We start from the raw sequence: 27,136 nt of genomic DNA, 5'->3' as shown, positions 1-27,136 counted from the left end.
TCCTTTTCCAGTATGTTTTATTTGCACATTTAACATTTGCAAATCATTCTACAGGTTTATTCTTTTCACAGGTTCATTATTTATGGAAAATATCAGGATTAAAATGGAATATTGAAGAGGACCAAGAAATTACCATCAATGATAGCACAGAGTACAAAGGTTCTGAATGAAAGAGAACAGAGTGAACAAGAGCAGTGTGTGGCCACTTCCTACCAGGCTGGAACACTGACTTCATTAAGGCAAAGCCTTTACTCCGTAATTTCTTCCTCTCACTTAGTATAACCCACATAAAAAGCATTCTACTCTCACACTACTGCTCTCTGAGGTCTTAGAAATATAGCTGGTACTATCAGCAACCAGATGCATCCCTTGACTGTATAAACACCTGAATAGACAAGTTAAATTTGACGCATTAACTATCCCTCTGGGAGAGTTAAAATGACAGAGGAAGAAGTTGTTTGATCTTAAGACTTTGAGAAAAGGGGTATGTGTGGTGGTGGTGGGAAGGGAAGGGAGAGAAGAGGGGTTCAAGGAGGAGTGAGGGCAGCAAACCCAATTCTTCCCAATGTACAACTGCTCTTGTGTTTTTCTCAGATGATGCTAATGTAATGTTCTATTATTCAGAAAAAGAGTTATCTACAAAGAGTTGTTGAGTGTAATGGCTAATAACAAAAGAACATTCCCTGGGTAGATGGTGTGTTCATTTAATGTGCCTAACAATGCAGTACAAACTGTGCCCTACTGTGCTCTCATCTAACGCATTTTCATATTTTAAATCAATATACTGTGAGACTTTGGGCGATTTACTTGAGTTTTCTGTGCCTTGATTTTCTACATGTAAAGTGAGAATTTCAGCACTTTATGCTGAGGACTTATGTTGAGGAGACACATGAAAAGCACTTAAGAATAGTGCCTGTCCAAACCAAGAGAGATAGAAAGCAGACTGGTGGTTGCCAGGGACTGGGGAGATGGGGGAAAGGGAGTGAACCGCTAATGGATATGGGGTTCTTTGTGGAGTGATGAAATGTTTTAAAATGAGAAAGCAGTGACAGCCGCACAATTACATGAATATACTGAAAAAAAAATCACTGAATTGTATGTCACTTTAAAAGGGTGAATTTTATGGTAAGGTGTATCTAAATAAAGCTGTTATAAAAAAATTCTTAAAAATATAATAATGCCTGGCACACAGTAAGTGCCCAATAAATGTTAGCTATTATCAGTATTATTATTATTATTATTATTATTATTTGGCCATCCTATGGCCTAAGTCAATTCCTAGAAATTATTTTTAATAAAAGCCCACAGAATGGAGAAAAGTATTTCTAATTTACATATATGGATTAACATTCACACATTTATTTCTATCTAATCTGTCTCATAAATTAACAGGTAATTAAGAATCACAATTTCAGTATTTTACTCTGGAATAAAACAGCTGCATGCAATGGACATCTGATCATATCCTGGTAAGCTTCATGCATTCCAATGACTTGATGTTACCCAAGAAATTGAAATGACTGGAGATTTTCATTTTCATGAATAAACAGTTAAACCCCGATATAGTAAGTAGTTAGATTATATAAAGTACACAATGAAATCTTCAAATACAGGCTTGCTAGCCTTCCAATCACATTTTGGGGTGTATTTTATAAAAAGACAAATACAATAAACAGTAAAATGTTTACCAGTCCCATGTCCTGTGACCAACCCCAACTTGTCCAACAACAGAAAACCCCCACCACAATGCAAAGATCCAAATCAACCTATGCAATGAGCCTCTTAGGAAGCATTAGGAGGCAAAGACTTGATGATTAGTGATTGACTTTTAAGAATACACTGTACATTCAATTATATTCATATTGATTGAGTTTGTATAATTGTAACCATGATTAAATCTAGTCTTTACCTTTCCTATTGCTAAAGAATATGACAACAGAGTTTCAGTCTCAGAAGTAGGAGCAGCGAGTAAGAAGCAATGATGGCAGGGATGACCCACATTCTGCAATGATGCTCATCAGCTTGAATTTCATTTAAAGCAAGAAATTTCCCAATTCCTGGAAAAGGATTTCCTTTGTTGGAGTCCCTTCCCTTCTAGTCCTGTTTTCTATAATTAGCCATGTGCCTGTCCAGCAAATCAGAGAAACCTGTGCTGAAGGTTACAGCGTTCAGATAATGAGGTCTTCTGTCACAGAAAGCAATGCACTGTTTTGCATATATTAAGAAAAATTTTATTTATACCCTAAAAATGACCACTCATTTTCAGAAAGGTAATTAAATCTCCATTTTAGTCATCTTCATTTAAATCAAATAACAGCACTGTCTTAAGTCACCGAAGAGCAACAGATTAATACACTGAATAACCTGCCTTCACACCCAATATGTATTACCCCCTCCTATACATACACACACAAACCCCCACAAAGTTGTGCCCTTAGGAATTTCTGACTAAATATTCAAACTGAGTAAAATTCAGTAAAGTCTTAATTCCCTTTTGAGGAGCATGACTATTTCTTGAATTTTACATCTTAATCATTGGGACAGATTATGAAACAACTTTGTAAGAGAGATGTTTCAGACAATAGAAATGGATGATATTTAGGATCAATTTCAAAATTAGAATCAGTTTCAAAATATTTTCATTACCAATTCAAGACTAAAAAATTGGCTTTGTCCTCACAGGGCTTATTTTAAAATTTGACAGGGAAACTGAAATAAATACGAATATATAACCACAAACACTGGACATAGCTGGGACAGAAGGGACCAACTTGGTAATGCTTTGTAATTGCTATCATTCCAAGAACCCATTTGTCCTAGTATTATTGACTTGGTTAATATTGGGATGGAGAAAATATTCTTTTAAAATTATTTATCTATGTGTAGGTAGTCTTTAAATACAAAATGAATAATTATTTAAATTCTATGATAAAGAAAAAATGTGGAATAAGAAATTCCTATCTTTATAAGTAACTTTTATTTACAATGAGTGTTTTCTGCCTGGCTCCTATTCTTTGTCTATTAAGAGTTCCTCAACGTGCAATTTATAGAAGGCATAAGGTTCTATTACCTTAAAGGAGCCGTGTTTAGCTCAGAATCAGCCTGTCCCAGACACTCAACTCCCTGAAAAGCCTTCATACTTGTGTGCATAAATAGGTGAGAATCCAAGTAGGTGCACATGTGCAAAAAAGTACCTGTCTAAAGGAGAGCTAAATAGATTTACAAATAAAGTCTACAACCAAGAAAATAAATTGCTATTCTCCGACCCAAAAGAACACATCTTATGAAAAAACTGCTAAGCCCATTATGGAAAGGTAGCAGCTAGAAACGCAAGTCATCCTATGTCATGCTCTAAGTGTCTTAGTTGTTCTGTGAATCAGCCATTAGAACACTAAATCCCTCCATGTTCCCATAGTTAAATGCAGGCTTCTGATTTAGCTTTGCTCTCTAGTTAGAAGCCATACTACATAGAATAATGAAGAATTCCTCATATCTATGACATGTCCAAACTGCCTCATTCTACCCTTAAGAGAAGGTGCCCACATAAGCTTATGCATTAGGGGCCAACTAAATTTCTGAGGTCTTCTACTTGTTAAGTTCAAGCACTGGTCCACTGAGAACTCAAGAAAATTACATGTTGACTGCTAGCATCTTAGCTTGCATATTCAGAGTAAGATTTAATAACCAAGATATGGAAGTAACCTAAGTGTCCATCAAGATGAAAGGGTAAAGAAGATTTGGTACATATATACAATGGAATATCACTTAGCCATAAAAGAAGAATGAAATCCTGCCATTTGCAACAATATGGATGGACCTAGATGGTATTATGCTAAGTGAAATAAAAACCAGGCAGAGAAAGACCCTATGATTTCACTTATCTGTGGACTCTAAAAATAAAAATGAACAAGACAGAAATAGACTCATAGACATACAGAAGAGACTGGTAGTTTTCATCAGGGAGGGAAAGGGGGGAGGTGGGTGGGTAAAATAGGTGAAGGAGAAAGCACAAAATCCCAACTATAATATAAATTAGTTATGGGGATGAAAGTACAGCATAGGGAATACAGTCAGTAATATTATAATACCTTTGCTTGTTGACAGTAATAACACATACTGGGGTGAGCATTTAATAATGTAGATAACTGTAGAATTACTACATTGTATACCTGAAACTAATATAATATATATCAACTATACTTCAATAAAAGAAAAACAAAACAAAACAAGAGTATTACAGAGGTGACGTTAAGCATGGCAGAAAGGTGACTATACAGAAAAACTAAAGAAGTTGATTCCTTAGATGTCCTTTCTTTTTTTAAGCAACAAGTGCAACATTTTCTATGATTAAAATATGAATATTGGTTAATGAATGCTTTCTTCTCCTACATCTATGAATCCCCCTCCCAATCTGTCATTGCCTTTTTAAGCTGAAGAGAGAAAAAAGAAAATGGATACAGACTATCCATTCGTATTTATGAAAAGAGAGGCATATTCTAATAGTCATAAGGCAATGTGTTCAAGATCTTCACCTGAACTGGTATTCTCAAAACTGAAAATACAGTTAACAACTTGATTCAACTTGCAGGATGAATCCATGTGTTTCCTGAGTCACTTGTCACTCAAATGGACCACAGTGACCCTGTCATGCCTTAATAAGGAGGCATTAAACTGCCTGTACTACTCATATGTATTTTAAAGAAATAACATTAAGAGGAAAAGGATGGCCTTTCAAACAGCAGTTCTTTACATAAATGACAATGATTTTTTATGGCTCCCTCTTAATCTCCCTCACATTCCCAGTTGCCAAATACCTCCAAAATTAGACAAAAGAGGGCTAGAGGCAAACCTCCATGGTGAATTGCATGTTTTAGATGAACATTCAATTCACTGCCTTTAATTTCCATTTCCATTTCTGATTTACTGAGGAGTGAAGGTGAGAATCATCCAACTGATGACAAAATAGAACAAGAAAACAGGATAAACAGCAAGGGCTTTGCGGTTTGGAGGTTGACTATCAGCAAGAAAAGCTGTAGAGGCTAAACAAAACAAAAGAAAAAGGAATATTTAATACAATGAGATTGTCACAACTACTAACTATTTACTTAACTTTAATGTGCTTGGCATAGTCTAGAACAGAATTATACTAAAAGTTCAGTTATGTTTATGATCCTCAGAGAAAAAGGCATTCTGCAGCACAGTTTTCCAGACAGCTGAGAACTGCTGTCTTAAGCACTAAAGGTTTGAAAGTTTTCAGCCATTTAAAATGGAAACCTTTCTAAAAGGGGTTTATTAGCTTTTTCTGAGCTGTTGAACTGTGCCGAAGAGGCTTACAAAGATGTGTAGTATTTGCTGCTATGGCAAAAAGCCTCATACTGCTGAGCTTTTTGAGTAATTGTTCTTATCAACTCTTTTACATTTCATCTGTCTTGTCCACCCTTTCCTGGACAACCTGGTATCCTGTCCACTTACCTCCCACCTGGAAGACTTACTACCCTTAAGTGTTTATACGCCTGGCTGCTCCACTAGACTGTGTACTGAGGACACAGACCATGTCTAGTACAATGCCTGACACATAGTTTGTGCTTAATACATATTTGTTGAATTAAAAAATGAGTGCTTATAGGAGCCTCTCTCTCTTCTTTTAAGATTCTGCTTTCTGAACTGCTGTGGGTCTGGATGCTGGATAACTAAGTTATTTATAACTACATGTATGGCAAATTATCAGACAATAAGTGAGGGGATGAGGGGCTCTCCCATGGGTAAATTTCCCAAGATTAATATGCAGTCTTTGGAATATCAATTCTGGCATTCTCAGACCTTATTTTTGGATTAACTCTTGGTTCTTAACCATGTTCCAGAGTGAAAAGAAATTACTACACTTAAGAATATTAGCAGTCTGTCTATTCCATTAAATAAGGAGCTAGTGAACACTTTTACTTGAAGATGAAATTTTAAAAGAATTTTAGGAATGTAGAAACAATGAGCACATAGCATTTATTGCCACTGCCATAGGTTCTTCCTAATCTTTAGCAGAACTTTCTACTGTAGCATCAAAGTACTATAAAATGGTCCTTAACAACCTATACTAATAGTATAGTTCTAAACAGGTGTGTGACCTGCTTGGGTTTAAAACTTGATTACTCTATTCACTAGTAGATGTCCTGCAGCACACTGCTTAACCTCTCTGTGTCTGGGAGTAATAATAATTGTTTCTATTCATTAGCATTGTTGTGAGGATTAAATGAGATACTACATAGCATTTCCAACAGTGCTTGGCCTATAATAAGCAATCTGTAAACACTAGCTATCATTTTTATGATTAACTTGTCAGAAAAAGGCCCAAGTCATCTATGCCTCCAACATGCCAGAACTGAGCTAGATCCAGTGTCCTCTCCTTTCCCAACCCTATACATTATTTAATGATTAAAAAAAAAGATGTGACTCTTCACATCACAGAAGCCCAGATACCCAACTCAGATAAGATGGACATCATCCCTATCAATGGTGACTGACAACAGAGGGTTCTACAGATGACACTGGTAAGAATCATATCATTCACATGTGACTTAGGAGTTACCTTGTTCCTCATCTGGTCTTCATCTCTAAGTCATGTTTTTGTCTGCTCTTCTATTGTAGAGATAAGTATATTCTTACCTACTATAGACCAGGTAAACATCACAATCACCACAAAAAGCCGGACCATGAAGTTTATTGGTCCTGGCTCGGCCAAAAGTACCAATCGGCAGACCAGCATTGCCACTGTCAAGGGAAATATACAGTAACCCAGCACACAGAGGCTCTGAAAAAAAGATCTAAAAAAAACATACATCCATAAAGATCATAAATATAGTTGATTTGTATCATGATAGTTTATTACACAGATTTTATGTATCATGGATTGTTACCTTCCTCCAGGTATATAATACCTATACCCTAATATTGGCTTTATTAAGGATAGGCTTCTGGATTAAGCACATGCTTTAATTTTTCTCTTCCCATACTCTTTCTACTCTTCTCTTAAACTCCTTAACAGTCAACCACCTTGAATACTAGGTGACCTACTGTAATTTCAAGAGACTTCTTTCTCCCACTGAACCTCTAAGATGGTGGTTCTTAATCTTTTCTAGTTTATAGACCTATTTGACAATTTGCTGAAAGCTAGAGACCATCTGTTCCCCAAAATGGACATGTTCTTCCAACACAAAAAAATCCTGCCTATGATTTCAGGGACTGGAAAGAGCACCTGAAGCTTAAAAGGAACCCAGTTAATTTAAGGTAATATAACTCAACTAGGTTATTTCTGTTCAGTGGTTTTGAGAGAACTTTTGTTGGGCCCTCCTTTGAATTTTCTTTTAAAAAATACCTAACTAGCCAGATTGTCTTAAAAAATCTAAGAAATGCTACTTGGCAAAGGGTAATGGATGCATTTTAATAATACTCACATGTTTCCTCCAAGAAGTTTTGAGTTGAGGGTGATGGTAACTGCACCAAACCAGACAATGACAAACACTTCTGCGAACTGGGGCCCTTCATCTTTTTCGCTATCTACAGAGCCTCTCTCAAGCATTCTGTGACAAGGAAATTATACAAGAATTGCCGAATTACACACTAAGTCTTGCCTTGCTATACTGTTTGTCAGCACAGGGTTTTGTACTCTCTGGTTGTGCATTCTCCATTCTGAGTCCTGACAATCCAATGCAAAGAATGCCAGCACTCATCACTTGTCTGGAATCCCTACTGCTTTAGCATGGTATGATGTAAAGAACATTAACTGGCCTAGAAGGCAGGAGGCCCAGATACTGATGCTACTTCTGTCACTAGATATATGAACTTGAGCAAATCACTTGATGTCTTGGGACTCCAGTTTCATCTCTGAAAATAGGTGAGGTTAAATTACATAATTTCTGACATTAATCTTTCAAAACTAAAATAGTATATGCTCAGAGCTTCTTATATAAATGCTTCCATCAAGGCACTGGATTATTTCCCTTGAAAATTCATATTCATATAATATTCAATTATTGTTCTGAGGATAAAATAAGAGAAGGTATTTGGAAGTATTCTGTAAACTGGGAAAAATCATTATACAAATTGTGTTTATTAGTAGCCCAAAGACTGCTGAAGGCCAAGTCAGCATGAAAACCCAGAAGTAAATCCTACTGCAGTATTTTTTCCACTCTACCAATGGTTATATCCCTTCTCCAATGGAACTTTGCTTTCCTTCTGTCCTCTCCCATTATATACAATGCATATGAAAAGTATAACACTTTAAAACATTATCTTACTTTAGATGGAGGGACAAAAAAGATGTGGTACATATATATAATGGAATATTATTCAGCCATAAAAAGAAGAGAAATCCTACCATTTGCAACAACATGGATAGAGCTGGAGGCTATTACACTCAGTAAAATAAGTCAGGTGAAGGAAGACAAGTACCAAATGATTTCACTCATTTATGGAATATAACAACAAAGCAAAACTGAAGGAACAAAACCACAAGCAGACTCAGGGACTAGTGGTTACCAAAGGGAAGGGGGTGGGGAGGGTGGGTGGAGAGGGAGGGATAAGGGGATTAAGGGGCATTATTATTAGTATACATAATGTGGGAGAGGGTCACAGGGAAGGCAGTATAGCACAGAGAAGAATGATATTGACTCTATAGCATCTTACTACACTGATGACTGCAATGGGAGTGTGAGGACTTGATAATATGGGTGAATGTTGAAACCACAATGTTGTTTATGTGAAACCTTCATACGACTGTTTATCAATGATACTTACATAAAAAGAGGAAAAAAAACATGATCTTACTTTGAACTCTACCACTTCTATTCCAATTTATTCTCATGATTATTCATCCTATTTATCTATAGCTTTAAGCACTGTTTATTTGAGATACGTAATATCAGTTTAATGATACGTGAGAGGTGCATGACAGTAAGTAAATGTTTGTTGAATAGAAATGGCTACACAGTCATTGGTAAATGGAAGTGGGCATAATTTTAATATCTTTAATTCCATTACTCTTTGACTTGATCTGAAAAGCTACTTGACTTTTTAGATTTAAATACATAAGGTGTATAGTATGCAATAGAAATCCTAAATGAAATACTCAATCAAAGTTCCCCTCAATTTTGAAACTCCAAAAAAAGAAAGTCTAGTCTATCTCAAATGAAAAAGAAAAGAAATATAAGTACTTACAATGCAAGGGTCACACAAAGAATCAAAGGGCCCCATAAATCCCCTACAAAACAAGAAAAGACAGAAGATTGTTAACAAACAGCCATGTAGTATTTTCTATATTTATTCCAATATCTACATGTTCCTCTTGGAACTCAGACATCAAGGTTCTCTCTGTCTGCCCAAGCATTCCCATGTCTCCTACTTCTCTACCTGATCTCCCTGTTCCCCAATTAGGAATGTCCTTTCTAATATATCCTTTAAGGTTTGTTCACTTCGTACTTCACAAATCACCCTTCTCCCACCTAGTGAACCATATCCCAGCATGCCATAGTTAAAAGACCAATGGGCAAGAAAAGACTTAGGTGTCCAGCCCCACACCTTCAGAAAGACTACAGCCGAGTCACTTAACCAATGTGAAACTACATTGGACAAAACAAGTATAATTAGGTTCATCTCACAAATACAGAAACTGAAGCTGAGAACAAAATGACTTGCCCAATTTTATATAAACAGTTAGGCATAGACGTGGGACCAGAACCTAGGTCTTCCGATTCCTACTCCAGAGTTCTTTCCACTCTGCCATACTGCTTCCCTTTTATAACTATCACACTGAACAAGTATGGAATTGCTGTTCTTCTAGGTGAAAAAACAGCCCAATATTAGTAATGTCATAACCTTTAAGAACATGAAAGCTTTCTGAAAACTACAGAAAGCTCTGTAAACATCAGGACTAAGTATAGTAGTTCTCAATCAATAGCTGCAGGGTGATTACTATGCCAGTAGTTCAGTAAACATACACCTTAAGAGTACAATTGCCTTTTTCAATTAATATGAAAAAGGTACATATTCCACTTTCTAACTTTAACCTCACATGTACATAACTTTACCTAAAAAAAGTATGCATATGTGCATACTAATATTGTTTTTAAAAATTTAAACAAGTAATTTTGACACCACTGTGGATAGCTTAGACAAGATGTAAAAAAATCATAATCCTACCACTCAAATAAAACTACTGCTGTTCTTGTTAAATTTTTTAACTTATCAACTGAAAAACTGAACCGGCTTTTAAAAATGCTCTGATGTTTTTAATTCGTAAAAAGCCTATAACAGCATTTTAAAACAATTTCCTTATTGCAGTAAAAGATACACACACAAAACAATATTTACCATTTCAGCCACTTTAAGTGCACAGGCATTGAATACACTCATTGTTGTGCAACTACCACCATCCATCTCCAGAACTTTTTTATCTTCCCAGATTGAAATTCTAACCCATTAAACAGTAACTCCCCAGTTTCCACTCAGCCTCTGGCAGGCATCACTTTACTTTCTGTCTCTATCAATCAATTTCACCATTCTAGGTACCTAATATAAGTGGACTAACATAATATTCATGCTTTTGTGTCTGGCTTATTTTACTTAGCATAATGACCTCAAGGTTCATCCATGTTGCAGCATGTGTCAGAATTTCATTCCTTTTTAAGGCTGAGTAATATTCCATTCATATATGGTATATATCATGGTATATGAATGTTATATTTTATTCCATCCACCCATCAGTGGATGTTTGAGTTGTTTTCTGCTTTTGGCTATTGTGACTAATGCTGCTATGAATTTGGGTGTACAAATACCTGCTGTGTCCCTGCTTTCAATTCTACTGAGTATATACCCAGAAATGGATTGCTGGATGGTAATTCTATGCTTAATTTTTTTGAGGAATCACTATGTTGTTTTCCATAACTGCTTCAGCATTTCACATTACTACCAGCAATGCACAAGGGTTCTAATTTCAATATATCCTCACCAACACTTGTTATTTTCTGTTTCTTTGATAATAGCCATCCTAAGGGGTATGAATTGATTATCTCACTGTCTTTTTAAGTACTGAACTTTTGTCCTTGCCACTTTGCCAAAGGCTGTAACAGACGGAAGAAGTGCACATTTTAACCATGACTTGCTCACTCTTTGTCTATCCCCACAAGGTTTGGGAATGGACCGTAACATCTGACATAGCTAATATTAATCATCAGTCAGCAAACTAACACACTGGTTCTGCACTGTGCCTGAAACAATTTTGCCTTGAACTGAGCTGCAGCAGCAGTTGAAAGGATATCTTCACATCTGGGATAGCAGTGGTGGAGTGGAAAGGGCACTAAACTTGAAAGTTGGGTTCTAATCCTGCCCTGTCATCTTGATAAGACACAGCTTCTCTGAAACTCATTTTCTTCATCTGTAAAATAAGAATAGTAACTCCTACTTTAAGAAGGTTGTTTTAAAAAGATAATGTGTATAGCAGGGAGGGGAAGGCACTAGAATAAGAGCTACCTTTTATGGAGTGCCTACTAAATGTCAGATGCTATGCGAGGTAGTTGATATGCATTATCTCTAATTGTCACTAGCAGGTATATGTTATTATTTCCACTTTAACAGAAGAAGAAATTTGAGTCTCAGAAAAGTTAATTGTCTTGTCCAAGATCACACAGCTAGTGATGGAACCACTATTCAAACCCAGATTTGTTCATGCTCTTTCCACTATATACCAGCAGTAACAAATCATGTGATAGCTCTGACCAACAGTGTACTATGTTGAAAGAGATTCTGACATTGCATCGGTCTCCACACTGAGTGAAAGCACATTTGCCACATATTTGACATTGCTATATTACAGCTGAAATGCTGCCAAAATAGAAGGTAGACTCACACACATCACTGTTACTATTCTCAAACAACTGATTCAATTTTTCTGATATAGGATACTAAGAAAACCAGGAATGCTTGAAAACAAAAGAAAAATAAAAGGCCTAACAATTTTACAGATAAATTCTAAATAAGAGCATAATTTATTGCAAACATTGTTTTGATAGAGTTCGTGAACAAAGAAAGCAGTCATCAGACTAATGATAGTTCTGAAAATGGAAATGTTAACAAAGGTACTATTAATTTGTTGATCCTTAATGGGTGTTAGCTATTACTAATTAACATTTAAACATCTTGCCTTTCCCTTGGAGATGATTAGCTCTTTGGCAGAACAAAGTGCCTGCAGCTTCCAGAAATACTTTTTGCAGTGTCTATTATAGCAGGTGAGGCTAAACAGTCTATATTTATTGACGAGGACAATATATTAAGCAAAATATTCCAATCTCTGAAATTCCATTCTAAATTTTTAACTTCTTCCAAAATTTCATCTACATATTCATTTACATAATTTTTAATCCTGCAAAATGATGTCAGCTTTATTACCACAGAGCCTCTGCCTTATAAAGTACTTAGGATAAGACAGTAAGAAGCAGTAAATCCTCAGAAACCTCAGATACTTACAGTCTCTCAGAAGTGTATTGCTTTTCCTTGGATACAAAACATGCATGAATTTTTTCCCAACAGCTTTTAGATCACGCATCTGAAAGACATAAATAACTTGTATTGTGATAACCAAGGTTGCCAGGCAGCCCCATCATTTTACTTGCTAAAATCTCTTTTATTTCAATCTTCTGGGAGCCCTTCTCTGAATATTAAAGCTTTAATTCCAGTTTAACTCCTTCATTGTAAAACCAACCAGAGGTAGGTTATTTTATTAATTCCTTTTTCTATTAACTCCTTAAGCCAACATCATCTAACTCTCTACAACATGCACCAGTTCTATTCTGATTTTTTAAACTCTGCAAAAGGGAAATACAGCCCTCCTAATGTTACTTAAAGAAAGTAAAATAAGAGCACTACTAAAATCTGCTCTGAAAAACTCAGCTTCTAACTTTCAGTTCATACATAATGAGGTCCCAAGGGGCAATTACCTGCTCCCTAGCTACCACTTTCTTCACAATATATAAAATAATTTCCCTCATTCCCAATTCAGCTACTAAATGAATCCTAGAAGCCAGATTTAAAAAATCAAGACATTTGAGGAAGGGTACAGTAATACAAATATAGCTTCTAAAATATAGTTAATTCTCTCCTCATTTTTCCACCCAGAAATTTCTTGTCATTAATATTTTTTGGAAACATGACTTTTAGCAGTTGTTTAGCATTCTACCACATAAATGTAATTTAATTTACTTAACCAATATCCCCTCTACTGTTCAACTTTCCCCTATTATAACAAATACTGCAATGAACATCTTTGCATACCAGTATTTTTCTGTAGTTTGAAAAATATTTTTGTATTTAAAAATTTTTTTCCTTATACTATATGTGGAACAGAATTATCAACTTTAAAAGATTGGACATTTTAAGATTCTTAATACCTATTATAGCCAAACTGTTTTCCAAAAAAGCTGTACTAAGTTATTCTCTAGGGAAGAATCTTCAATTTTGATAAATAAGGTATATTGAAAATCAGTGAACCAAACAAAAATATTACAGAATGCCACCAGTTATTTAGACCCACGATACTGAAGAGAAGTTCTCTCAACTACTCTAACTTACGATGGTATTCTGAACAGATTCATTTAAAGTAGAGCTGTCAAATTCCCGAATGCGAGATCTCATGGGAATAGTGATTTCTCCTTCCACAGGGATGTCTTGTGAGATGGATATATCTGAAAGGCCTGCAAACTGAGAAGAGTTAGAAAAAATAATTTAAAGGCTGTAATAAACTGTAGCATTCTTCAAAGACATCCTCTTTTCCTACAGAGTAGGGAATACATCTTTTTGTAGGGGGTTATACAGTTTTTAAAATAAGGTGTTAACTCACCAAACATTAAACAATGTAGTTAACTAAAATTCTCAGATGCTTATTTCTTTTAATTTAAACAAGGAGATGGCATATGATGGAAAAAATTATAAAGTAAATGACATAGACACTTTCTTGCCCTCAAATATTTGGTGTCTTTGAAGCATGATATCTTCACATGACATAAGCTAGCAAGACTGCAGAGCTGTTAAAAAGTGACCTTTCAGCAATCACATCTTAGCACAACCACACTTTGGTGCACTTTGTTCTCTTTCAGAAGCTCTTAGTGGCTGTTGCTGGCTAAAAAGAGCACTATGTGAAGCCTAAAGGAGAAAGGGAGAAGAACAAGCAAATAGCAGAATACATCTTGATCTATATACTCTTTTTTCCAGCTTACCTGGAATCACAGATCAAACTACATTTCTAGAGTGAATTGCAAGATTGCAAACTTTTAAACTTTTATATTCATTTGCCAAATTTAAGTATGGCGACTAAAACTCAGGAACCTTCAAATTCCTAAGAAAACAGAAGCAATCCCTTCTTGTATGATTTTTGGCCAAATGGGCATAATTATGTAGTGACCAACAGTTGTAGGTAAATGAAATACAAGAGAGTATTCTGAAACTTTAGGGGGAATAATATTGTTCAAAGAATTTATGAAAAACAACTTCTCAATTATATTCTTAATAAGAGAAATACAAATGAAAACTACTTGAAATGAAATTTTTTACCTATTATTGGCAAAAATCCAAGTTTGACAGCATACTCTGCAGGTGAAACTCAAAGAGCACCAACACACTGCTGCTGGGGATGCAAAAATAGTGCTAAGCTCTATTGACTATTAATCTAGCAGTTATCTGGAAAATTTATATATGGATCATTTGCTGACTCAGAAATGCCACTTTTAGGAGTCTAAAACAAAGTGAAAAAAATACAAAAAGACATATACACAAGGTACTTCATTACAACACCATATGTAAAAGCAAAAACCTGAGAATAACCCAAATGCCCATCAACAGAGGGCTGGCTAAAAAAATGTAGTATGCTCACATAATGGAGTATTATGCACCTGTAAGAAGGAATGGGAATATCTTTAAAGAACTATTACAGAGTGTTAAATAAAAAGGAAATGCAGAGATAAATGTGGTGATCAGGTATACACATATCTGAATGTTGTATTTTAAATATAAGAAATGTGTAATAAGTCTTATAATTTTTTTTAAAAAGACTTCTTATTGAGGAAAAGAAGGAATAAGGTGGAGGAGACAAGGAGAGAAGCTAGGCTTTTTTTTGAATACATGTTGTTCTGTATATATGACTTCAAATTATATATAGTTCACATAATTATGAAACAAAATTAAAATTTAAAATCAGTCCCTAAAACGGAAAGAAAAATGAAACAAATGAACGTAATATATATTGAATCAAATACACAACCAAACAGAGAGCAACTATTATTTCAAGTAACTTTACAACACTGGAATTTGACTTCTGATTAGGATGTAGAAAGCTGGAAAGAGCATCCCTCCCACCAGAACAATGAGAAAAAGTTCGATAAACAACAAAATTGTAACTTTCCTTGAACCTGTGAAAGAGCTGAGGTTATAGGGCAAGCAGGTACCTGAATGAAATCTATGGAAAGACAGGCGCTTCTATGAAGAGATGGGATATGAGCACTGGCTCATCTGTAGCCAACAAGAGAGTATTCTGAAACTTTACAATTACACTGGGCATCACAAAGATGCTTAAGAATTCAGCTAAAGTTTAACATGAATTGCTAGAGGCCATATGCAGACTAGTATGAGTACAGAGCCCCTGGAAGAATCACACACAAGGGGAGTTCACACCCACTTGCAGGTTCTCAAGAGATTTCCACTGTGCCCAGGTGTGGGTGAGGAGAGTAGCTACCACTCCTGAGAAAAGCACAGAGCCCCACTCTGACCCTTCTCCCCTACAGAAAAAGAGCCTTAAACCTGTAGGGAGGAAGATCAGCAGACTCTGTTATCTCCAGGGCACAGATAAGACCCACTGTGGCTGGGGAAAGAGAAAAGACAAATCTCTCTATTCCTGGGGGAAGGGTAGGAAACATCCTGAGGCCATTATAGTCTCCTTCAGTTAGGGAAGAGACAGGATTACTGAGAGAGTCCCACCCAGGAGACCCAGGGACATGTAGTCTTCCTAAGGCTGAGGCTGAACCAGGACAACAAAGAGTCCCCCGCCCCAGGTCTCCTCAACCAGGCTACCAAGTATGGAGTAAGAGGCAACAGCAGTATCCAGCTAGTGGAGGGGTGAGACCCACTATTTTGTGCAAGGACAAAGAGAAGGCAGAAAGCTGAGCATGGAACAGGAAAAAGTATTTTTAAGGAAAAAACTGAAACAACCTAACCTATACCCTAAGATGATAAGAGAGCAATCTGAAGCATGACTGGTTGATGCACTGATGATTGAAGGTTCCCACAGCAAGGACAAAACCCAAACATAGTTAAACTTCAGACTAAATTGACTTAGTCCCCACAGTGACAACTTAGAAGAAAAGAGGTGCCATTTCCAGGCAGTCTTTACTGTTCTATACATGATGGACAGCACTCAGTAAACAAATTACCCCTCCCCAAAAGCATGTGCACACTGTTGTACACACACACAAAACCCACTGTGATGAGACAAAGTGATCAATAAAACTAGACTCTTAGATGACCAAGATGGTAGAATTACCAGAAACAAAAAAATTAACATGATTATGATTAATATGTTAAAGGTTCTACAACAAAAGGTATAAGCACAAGTGATGGTGAAATTTCTGCAAAGTGATGGAAACTGTAAAAACCAAATTAATGCTAGAAATAAATGAATAGAGTAACAGATGTAGAATGTCTCTGACAGCCTTGTCAGTAGACTCAACATAGCCAAAGAAAGACTTTAGTGATAGGTCAATCAAAATTACCCAAACTCAAACAAAAAGAGTTAAAAAATAAAAAAACATATATATCAAATCATGTTGTACACCTTAAACTCATATAATAAAACCAGAAAAGGATAAAACAACAGAATAGTGCATCCAAGAGCTATTAAATGGTCAATATTAAATGATCTAATAAGTATATACTTGGAGACCCAGAAGAGAGATAAAGGATCTTAAGAAATATTTGGTGAGGTAGTGGCTGAAAGTTTTCCAAAAATGGGAGGCATTAAATGACAGATTCAAGCTCAGTGAACCCTAACCAAGATAAATACCTAAAGACAAAACAAAACCAAAATTCACTAACCTAGATACATTCCAGGTACTGAAAACCAAAATTAAAGAGGAAAATATTGAAGGCAGCTAGAGAAAAAAAGACATTGCATTCAGAGGAACAGAAATAGATAAGACATCTAACCCAAAACTACACAAGCCAGAACAAAACAGACACAGCTTTAGAGTTCTGAGGAACATACTAAAAATATCACAAGGATACAATCAGCCATTTACAGAATGTGGATAATTTTACAAAGACAAATGCCTGATTTAAACAAATAAATTACACTTAAGAGAGGAGAACACATATATTAAGAGAGATTTAAAAGACTTATTAACCAAAGGCAATTTGTTGACCTTTTGATTCTGACTTGGAAAAACTGTAAAAACACATATTTATTTTCTTTCAGAAAATTGTAAGAAGATGAACAGAAATTAGACAATATTAAGAAATTATTAGTTTTGCTATGTATGATAACAAAGACAAGAAAGAGAGTTTTTATCTGTTACAGAAACATACTGAAATGTTAAAAGGTGAAGTGATATGCCTGTGACTTACTTTAAAACACTCAGAAAAGATCATGGAAGACAAGGAAAGACTGAAGAACCATTACATATGAAAGGAAATTAAGGAAAAATTATAACTAAATGCAATGTGAGATCCTGGATAAGATCCTGGAACAGGACATTAGTAGAAAACCTGATAAAATTCAAATAAGATCTGCAGTATAGTTAATAGTGTTGTACCTGATGTCAATTTCCTGGTTTAGATCATCATACTATGGTTATGTATAATGCTAACATTAGAGGAAGCTAGGTGAGGAGTATACAGGAACTCTACCATTTTTGTAACTTTTCTGTATGTCTAAAATTAGTTCAAATAAAAAGGTTAAAATACTCCTAATGACAGATGGGATTAAAGATGGCAGCATGAGAGAAGAGACAGACGCTTCCTCCTAAAACTGGATACAATTAGAAAATTTAATTGGCGCAACTAATCCTGAGAGAGCAACAGGCAACAGGGCGGCCTCATACTGCACACACCTGGAGAAAAGAGCAGACATCAGCGAACAGGGTAACATAAGAGAGCTGTGGCTCCATGGGACCCGAGCCCCTCCCCCACCCAGCTCACCGGCGGGAGGAAAAGAAACGAGCAGGGAGGGAGTGTAAGGCTTGGGACTGCTGAATACATACCTCTGGAGATCTGCTCTGGGAGCACAAACCTACATTTCATGGTGCTTTCATGAGACTCTCATGACTACCGGGTTGGAAAGTTAATACAGGCAGAGTTCCTGGGGAGACTGGGATTCTGGCCACTTGTGGAAAGCAGGGATCCATATCCACCTGCTCTGGAACAAAAACATATACCTGTGTGACCGGCCCACTGGATCAGGCAGTGGAGACAGGCACAGCAGCCGGGAGGCAGGGAAAAGTTCTTCCTCCCTCCAGGCACCAGTACTGCTCCCCTGCAACCCCTGACATTGCTTCAGGGGCTGAGCAGCTCCAGAATAGAGCTTCTGGACACTAGAGGGCGCCATATACAAACATGAAACGCCAAAGGAACCTTGTCCAGAGTAAAATTGTTAATACAACTCCCGAGAAAGAGTTAAATGATATGGACCTCGTGACTCTTCCTGAAAGGGAGTTCAAAATAAAAATCATCAACACTCTAATGGAGGTACGGAAAGACATCCAAGAACTCAGGAATGAATTCAGGTCGGAGATCCAATCGATGAAGAGCACAATGCAGGGTATTAAAGGCCAGTTGGATACAGTGGAGAAGACAATAAACGAAATAGAAACTAGAGAAGAGGAATACAAAGAATCTGAGGCACAGAGAGAAAAAAGGATCTCTAAAAATGAAAGAATATTGAGAGAACTGTGTGACCAATCCAAGTGGAACAATATTCACATCATAGGGATACCAGAAGAAGAAGAAGAGAGAGAAAGGGATAGAAAGTGTCTTTGAGGAGGTAGTTGCTGAAAATTTCCCCAATCTGGGAAAGGAGATTCTCTCAGGCCATGGAGATCCACAGATCTCCCAACACAAGGGACCCAAGGAAGAAAACACCAAGACATATAGTAATTAAAATGGGAAAGATCAAGGATAAGGACAAACTGTTAAAAGCAGCCAGACGCAGAAATAAGATCACATACAAAGGAAAGCCCATCAGGCTAACATCAGACTTCTCAGCAGAAACCTTATAGGCCAGAAGGGAGTGACATGATGTATTTAATGCCATGAAGCAGAAGGGCCTGGAACCAAGATTACTTTATCTGGCAAGATTACAATTTAAATTTGAAGGAGCAATTAAACAATTTCCAGATAAGCAAAAGCTGAGAGAATTTACCTCCCAAAAACCATCTCTGCAATCTCTTTTGGAGGGACTGCTACAGATGGAAATGTTCCTAGGGTTGGATAGCTGTCACCAGAGGTAGTAAAACCATGGTAGGGAGGGTGGAGCAGCTGATTGTGAGGCAAATGCAAAATTATATTGACTATACCCAAAGTCAATTAAGGGATAGACAAAAAATACAGAATTTGATACCTAATACATAAAGAATGAAGGAGGAAGAAAAAGGAGGAGAAATAGAAAAGAACCTTTAGATTGTGTTTATAACAGCATACTAAGTGAGTTAAGTTAGACTCTTAGATAGTAAGGAAAGTAACCTGGAACCTTTGGTAACCACGAATCTAAAGACTGAAATGGCAATAAGTACATACCTATTGATAATCACCCTAAATGTAAATGGACTGAATGCACCAATCAAAAGACATAGAGTCACTGAATGGATAAAAAAACAAGACCCATCCATATGCTGCTTACAAGAGACTCACCTCAAACCCAAAGACATGCACAGACTAAAAGTCAAGGGATGGAAAAAGATATTTCATGTAAACAATAGGGAGAAAAAAGCAGGTGTTGCAGTACTAGTGTCAGAAAAAATAGACTTCAAAACAAAGAAAGTCACAAGAGATAAAGAAGAACATGACATAGTGACAAAGGGGTCAGTCCAACAAGAGGATATAAACATTATAAATATATATGCACCCAACACAGGAGCACCAGCATATGTGAAACAAATACTAACAGAACTAAAGGAAGAAATAGAATGCAATGCATTCATTTTAGGAGACTTCAACACACCATTCACTCCAAGGGACAGATCCACCAGACAGAAAATACGTAAGGACACTGAACAACACACTAGAACAGATGGAACTAATAGGCATCTATAGAACTTGACACCAAAAAGCAACAGGATACACATTCTTCTCAAGTGCACATGGAACACTCTCTAGAATAGACCACATATTAGGCCACAAAAAGAGCCTCAGTCAATTCAAAAAGATTAAAATTCTACCAACCAACTTTTCAGACTACAAAGGTATAAAACTAGAAATAAATTGTACAAAGGAAGCAAAAAGGCTCACAAACACATGGAGGCTTAACAACATGCTTCTAAATAGTCAATGGATCAACGACCAAATTAAAATGGAGATCCAGCAATATATGGAAATAAATGACAACAACACAAAGCCCCAACTTCTGTGAGATGCAGCGAAAGCAGTCTTAAGAGGAAAGTATATAGCAATCCAGGCATATTTAAAGAAGGAAGAACAAACCCAAATGAATAGTCTAACATGACAATTATCAAAATTGGAAAAAGAAGAACAAATGAGGCCTAAAGTCAGCAGAAGGAGGGACATAATAAAGATCAGAGAAGAAATCAACAAAATTGAGAAGAATAAAACAATAGAAAAAATTGATGAAACCAACAGCTGGTTCTTTGAGAAAATAAACAAAATAGATAAGCCTCTAGCCAGACTTATTAAGTGAAAAAGAGAATCAACACACATCAACAGAATCAGAAACGAGAAAGGAAACATCACGATGGAACCAACAGAAATACAAAGAATTATTAGAGACTACTATGAAAACCTATATGCTAAGAAGCTGGAAAACCTAGAAGAAATAGACAACTTCCTAGAAAAATACAACCTTTCAAGACTGACCAAGGAAAAAACACAAAATCTAAACAAACCAATTACTAGCAAAGAAATTGAAGCGGTAATCAAAAAATTACCCAATAAAAAAAAACCCTGGCCAGAAAGGATTTACCTCAAAATTTTATCAGACATACAGAAAAGATATAATACCCATTCTCCTTAAAGTTTTCCAAAAAATAGAAGAGGAGGGAATATTCCCAAACTCTTCTAAGAAGCCAACATCACCCTAATACCAAAACCAGGCAAAGAGCACCCCAAAAAAGAAAATTACAGACCAATATCCCTGATGAACGTAGATGCAAAAATACTCAATAAAATATTAGCAAACCGAATTCAAAAATATATCAAAAGAATCATATACCACGACCAAGTGGGATTCATCCCAGGGATGCAAGGATGGTACAACATTTGAAAATCCATCAACATCATCCACCACATCAACAAAGAGAAAGACAAAAACCACATGATCATCTCCATAGATGCTGAAAAAGCATTCGACAAAATTCAACATCCATTCATGATAAAAACTCTCAAAAAAATGGGCATAGAGGGCAAGTGCCTCAACATAATAAAGGCCATATATGATAAACCCACAGCTAACATCATACTGAACAGCGAGAGGCTGAAAGCTTTTCCTCTGAGATCGGGAACCAGACAGGGATGCCCACTCTCCCCACTGTTATTCAACGTGGTACTGGAGGTCCTAGCCACAGCAATCAGACAAAACAAAGAAATACAAGGAATCCAGATTGGTAAAGAAGAAGTCAAACTGTCACTATTTGCAGATGATATGATACTGTACATAAAAAACCCTAAAGACTCCACTCCAAAACTACTAGAACTGATATCAGAATACAGCAAAGTTGCAGGATACAAAATTAACACATAGAAATCTGTAGCTTTCCTATACACTAACAATGAACTTATAGAAAGAGAAATCAGGAAAACAATTCCATTCACAATAGCATCAAAAAGAATAAAATACCTAGGAATAAACCTAACCAAAGAAGTGAAAGACCTATACCCTGAAAACTACAAGATACTCTTAAGAGAAATTAAAGAGGTCACTAACAATGAAAACTCATCCCATGCTCTTGGCTAGGAAGAATTAATATCATCAAAATGGCCATCCTGCCCAAAGTAATATACAGATTTGATGCAATCCCTATCAAATTACCAACAGCATTCTACACTGAACTGGAACAAATAGTTCAAAAATTCATATGGAACCACCAAAGGCCCCGAATAGCCAAAGCAATCCTGAGAAGGAAGAATAAAGTGGGGGGGGGATCTCACTCTCCAACTTCAAGCTCTACTACAAAGCCACAGTAATCAAGACAATTTGATACTGACACAAGAACAGAGCCACAGACCAGTGGAACAGAGTAGGGACTCCAGACGTTAACCCAAACATATATGGCCAACTAATATATGATAAAGGAGCCATGGACATACAATGGGGAAAGGACAGTCTCTTTAACAGATGGTGCTGGCAAAACTGGACAGCTACATGTAAGAGAATGAAACTGGATCACTGTCTAACCCCATACACAAAAGTAAACTCCAAATGGATGAAAGACCTGAATGTAAGTCATGAAACCATAAAACTCTTAGAAAAAAACATAGGCAAAAATCTCTTGGACATAAACATGAGTGATTTCTTCATGAACATATCTCCCCAGGCAAGGGAAACAAAGGCAAAAATGAACAAGTGGGAATATATCAAGCTAAAAAGCTTCTGTACAGCAAAGGACATCATCAATAGAACAAAAAGGTACCCTACAGTATGGGAGAATATATTCGTAAATGACAGATCCAATAAAGGCTTGACATCCAAAATATATAAAGAGCTCATGCATCTCAACAAACAAAAAGCAAATAATACAATTAAAAAATGGGCAGAGGAGCTGAACAGTTCTCCAAAGAAGAAATTCAGATGGCCAACAGACACATGAAAAGATGCTGCACGTTGCTAGTTATCAGAGAAATGCAAATTAAAACCACAATGAGATATCACCTCACACCAGTAAGGATGGCTACCATCCAAAAGACAAACAACAACAAATGTTGGTGAGGTTCTGGAGAAAGGGGAACTCTCCTTCACTGATGGTGGGAATGTAAATTAGTTCAACCATTGTGGGAAGCAGTATGGAGGTTCCTCAAAATGCTCAAAATAGACTTACCATTTGACCCAGGAATTCCACTTCTAGGAATTTACCCTAAAAATGCAGCACTCCAGTTTGAAAAAGACAGATGCACCCCTATGTTTATCACAGCACTATTTACAATAGCCAAGAAATGGAAGCAACCCAAGTGTCCATCAATAGATGAGTGGATAAAGAAGATGTGGTACATATACACAATGGAATATTATTCAGCCATAAGAAGAAAACAATTCCTACAATTTACAACAACTTGGATGGAGCTAGAGGGTATTATGCTCAGTGAAATAAGCCAAGCAGAGAAAGACAAATACCAAATGATTTCACTCATCTGTGGAGCATAAGAACAAAGGAAAAACTGAAGGAACAAAACAGCAGCAGAGTCACAGAACCCAAGAATGGACTAACAGTTACCAAAGGGAAAGAGACTGGGGAGAATGGGATGGTAGGGGGGATAAGGGCGGGGAAGAAGGGGGTATTATGATTAGCATGTACAATGTCGGGGGTGGGGGAAAGGGGAGGGCTGTGTAACACAGAGAAGACAAGTAGTGATTCCACAACATTTTGCTATGCTGATGGACAGTGACTGTAATGGGGTTTGTGGGGCGGACTTGGTGTAGGGGAGAGCCTAGTAAACATAATATTCTTAAAAAAAAAAGAAAGGGTGTATTATGATTAGCATGTATAATATGGGTGGTGGGGGAAAGGGGAGGGCTGTGCAACACAGAGAAGACAAGTAGTGATTCTACAACATCTTACTATGCTGATGGACAGTGACTGTAATAGGGTTTGTGGGGGGGACTTGGGGTAGGGTAGAGCCTAGTAAACATAATGTTCTTCATGTAATTGTAGATTGATGAACACAAAATTAAAAATTAAAAAAAATATATACGACTACCGAAAATAATGTGGTGGGGAGATAGATGAAATAAGAATAAAAATAAAAATGTTGATAGGTATATGGGGTTTCATTATGCTAATCTTTATATATATATATATTTGAAAGCTTCCATAATAAAATTTAAAAATATATCACTTCCTTGTTTCTGCCACTCCCTCAAACTACTATCCTTTCCCTCCTCTTCCCTGATTAACCTGTTTTTCACTCCCCCAGTCTTTTGTAACATGGCATTTGCCTTCCCACAAGTTTAGTGACACTGCACTCTCATGATGACCTTGTAAGCAAAAAACACAAGGACACTTTCTCAGTTTCACTCTGAATATTCTTCAGGCTTCAATGTGTAAAACTGCCTTTTGAAGCCGTCTTCTTTCTTCACTACTATGACACTGCCCCTTCAAGCTCAAGGATTGCTTGTTTTGAGTTTTTTTGCTGCCTGCTACTGCTGGCGGAGGCAGGGAAGTACAGAAGAAATGGGCTTCAAAGCCAAATGGGGCTCTGCCTTCACTTGGAGACAACACTACTGCAAGAATTAGGTAACACCTGCAAGCACCTAACACAGTCTATGTTCAACATTCGGTATTAGAAGAGTACTGGTTCATAGTGTAGCCTCCTGGAGCCAGACAGCCCAGGTTTAAATCCCAGTTCCATCATTTACTAACTGTGTGACATTGAGCAGGTTCCTTAACCTCTCTGTGCCTGTTTCCTTATCTGTAACTGAGATAATGGTACCATCACCACAGGGTTAGCACCTCCCAACCTGTGGACCTTCACTAGAAAAAGACTATGTAGTATTAATGGACATAGTCTGGGCTTCAAAAGCAAACTTGGTTCAAATTTCAGGCTTGGCACCAGCTCATTGTGAAACCCTAGGGAAATAATTAAACCTCTCTGAGTCCCATCTCCTTATCTCTAAGTACAGTAGTTTAAAAAAATCTAGCTAAAATGGTTGCTATGGAGTTTAGAAAATATGCAGAGAGTGTCTAGCATAATCCTGGCACATAGCAGATACTCAATCATCGATAGCTTTTGGGCTCACCTGGAAGTTCATATCCTACCAATTCTTTGGGTCTCTCTAAAATACAACTTCTGCCATGTAGCTTGCTTTGTCACCCCAACTAGACATGATAGCATCTCCTTTCAAATAAGGTTAATATTTTATGTGTAACTTTCTGTTACATACTGCCTTATTTCAGCATTGTACATTTGTCTTATTCCTAAAAAATTAGACTGTAAGCACCATCAAGGCAGGCCATTTGTATTCCCTGAAGCATAGTGCCTTATGCATTGAGAGATCCACAAACACTGTTGAACAGAAGTGGATTAGATACTGAGTAATGACTAACCAGAACTATTAAAATTAATTGGGAAAAGTATAAAAGAGAAGTAGGGCATTTTAGATGAAAGACAGGAACTAAAAATAGCTAAGAACCTGTAACTATGTCACACCAGGCACTATGTATAATTAGCTCATTTAGTACTCTCGCTCTTCTGGGATGAGTTACTATCCACGTTTTCCAAATGAGGAAACTGGGGTTCAGAGTGATTTCCTCAATGTCACAACTGCTCCATGAGAACTTGGATCTATTCATACTCTTTCATTGCCATATTGCCAGTGCCTGGAACACAGTGGGTGCTCAATAAATATTTGCTTAATGAGTGAAGAGAGAAACAAATAGAGTTAGGAGGCAGAACCAGGACTAGAATTAATTTCACCTAATTCCCAGTTCAGTGCTCTACTATCTTGTCAATTTAAAACAGGAAAAGGATGTCCCATTTATTGAGCAAGTACTATATAACTAAACACTGTTTGGCAGGCAGGAGGGACTTCTGGACAGAATGTTGGGTTAATTATACTCCTCAGTTCATGGCACGGATTGTATTAGGCACTTGAAGTTATGTCATTTCATCTTCCTAAAAACTTTCTGAAGCAGATATTTTAATCTCCATTTTACAGATGAAGAAACATTCTCCATGAAATGACTTGCCCGAATTCACACAAACATCAGAGTGGGTGATTCCAGCCTAGGTAAGTTTAACTCCAAAACCTTGCTCTTAAATACCTGTCCAGGCTTTGGGCTTATACTTGCCATAGAAATCCTAAACCTTGTAGAGACAGGAGCAAGAGAGCATCATGAAGAGGATTGCAAGGGGCTGTAACAGGGAGGCAGGGATTAAACCAGGACTGCTGGGGCCACTAAAGAAATAAATAATCAAGTTACAACATCCCACGTAAAGCAATCTCATTAATCCTTACTGCTACACCAAGGGCTAGTGATAGGTCTTGAGAAAATGAAGGGACAGGAGAAGCAAAACTACTTTAGAAATCACCTAAAGCTCAGCATTTAACACATCGTAGAGGCCGAGGGCAAGTCCTGACCGTACGGAAGAGGAAAGTGAATGGAGTTTCATAAGCAGTCGTGGAAGGAACGAGGACGGCAGAGGGGAAAGCTGTTAGCCAAAGAACAGGTGCAGCGCTGGGACTGGTTCTGGCATCAGGTACAGGAAGGGCCTGCCCGGAGGAAGGGGTTCCGGCTCTCTCAGGCCACAAGCCTGTCACCAGACTTCCTTAAGAGACACTCTGCCTCACCCTCGGTCCCTTTTCTTGCAAATCCCAAGCTCACCAGGGGCCTGGGCGACGGTGTCCCCCGATCTCCTGGAGACTCCGCCGCTTCCGCCATCTTAGCCCTCCTTCTCCGGTCGCTTCCACAGGCCTGTGCGGAACCTGAGACTCGGAGGCCGCGGCCTGTCAGCGCGTCATCGGACCGTAGCTGCGTCACCGAAAGGCGCCCGGCAGCGACTGGTGGTTCCGGCCGTTCGCTGTCCTCTGGGAGTTGGGGACGGATCCGCGTCGCCGACCTTCCTTTGGTTTATTCGGGTAGACACGCTGCCCTTTTAACTCTCAGCAACGTTCCTCATATAGTTCTTTCAGTATCCGGATAACGGCTGCCTTCTTCCATCGCTGCCTTACAGC

At 37.4% G+C, this 27,136-nt stretch overlaps 1 protein-coding gene across 4 annotated transcripts; it reads right to left on the bottom strand.

The window, feature by feature from the left end:
• On the bottom strand, positions 1–27,136 carry YIPF6 (Yip1 domain family member 6). Of its 4 annotated transcripts, none has more exons than XM_017658944.3 (8): positions 26,787–26,933; positions 14,590–14,659; positions 13,612–13,740; positions 12,511–12,589; positions 9,208–9,250; positions 7,446–7,571; positions 6,658–6,815; positions 1–5,039 (listed from the first exon to the last, which is right to left on the bottom strand). In XM_017658944.3, the coding sequence occupies exons 3-8, from the start codon at positions 13,672–13,674 to the stop codon at positions 4,921–4,923; spliced, it is 588 nt and encodes a 195-aa protein (XP_017514433.1). In that variant the 5' UTR covers positions 13,675–13,740; positions 14,590–14,659; positions 26,787–26,933; the 3' UTR covers positions 1–4,920. The 4 variants fall into 4 exon arrangements, with proteins under 4 accessions (XP_017514433.1, XP_036872981.1, XP_036872980.1 ...); XM_037017086.2 differs by having other exon boundaries at positions 14,590–14,662; positions 26,787–26,919; XM_037017085.2 differs by lacking the exon at positions 14,590–14,659 and having other exon boundaries at positions 6,581–6,815; positions 26,787–27,136.

This window comes from Manis javanica, chromosome X (genome assembly GCF_040802235.1).
Source record: "Manis javanica isolate MJ-LG chromosome X, MJ_LKY, whole genome shotgun sequence".
NCBI classification, from domain to species: Eukaryota; Metazoa; Chordata; class Mammalia; order Pholidota; family Manidae; genus Manis; species Manis javanica.
The sequence above is the reverse complement of the archived record's forward strand: the minus strand, read 5'-3'. Positions and strand labels throughout refer to the sequence as shown.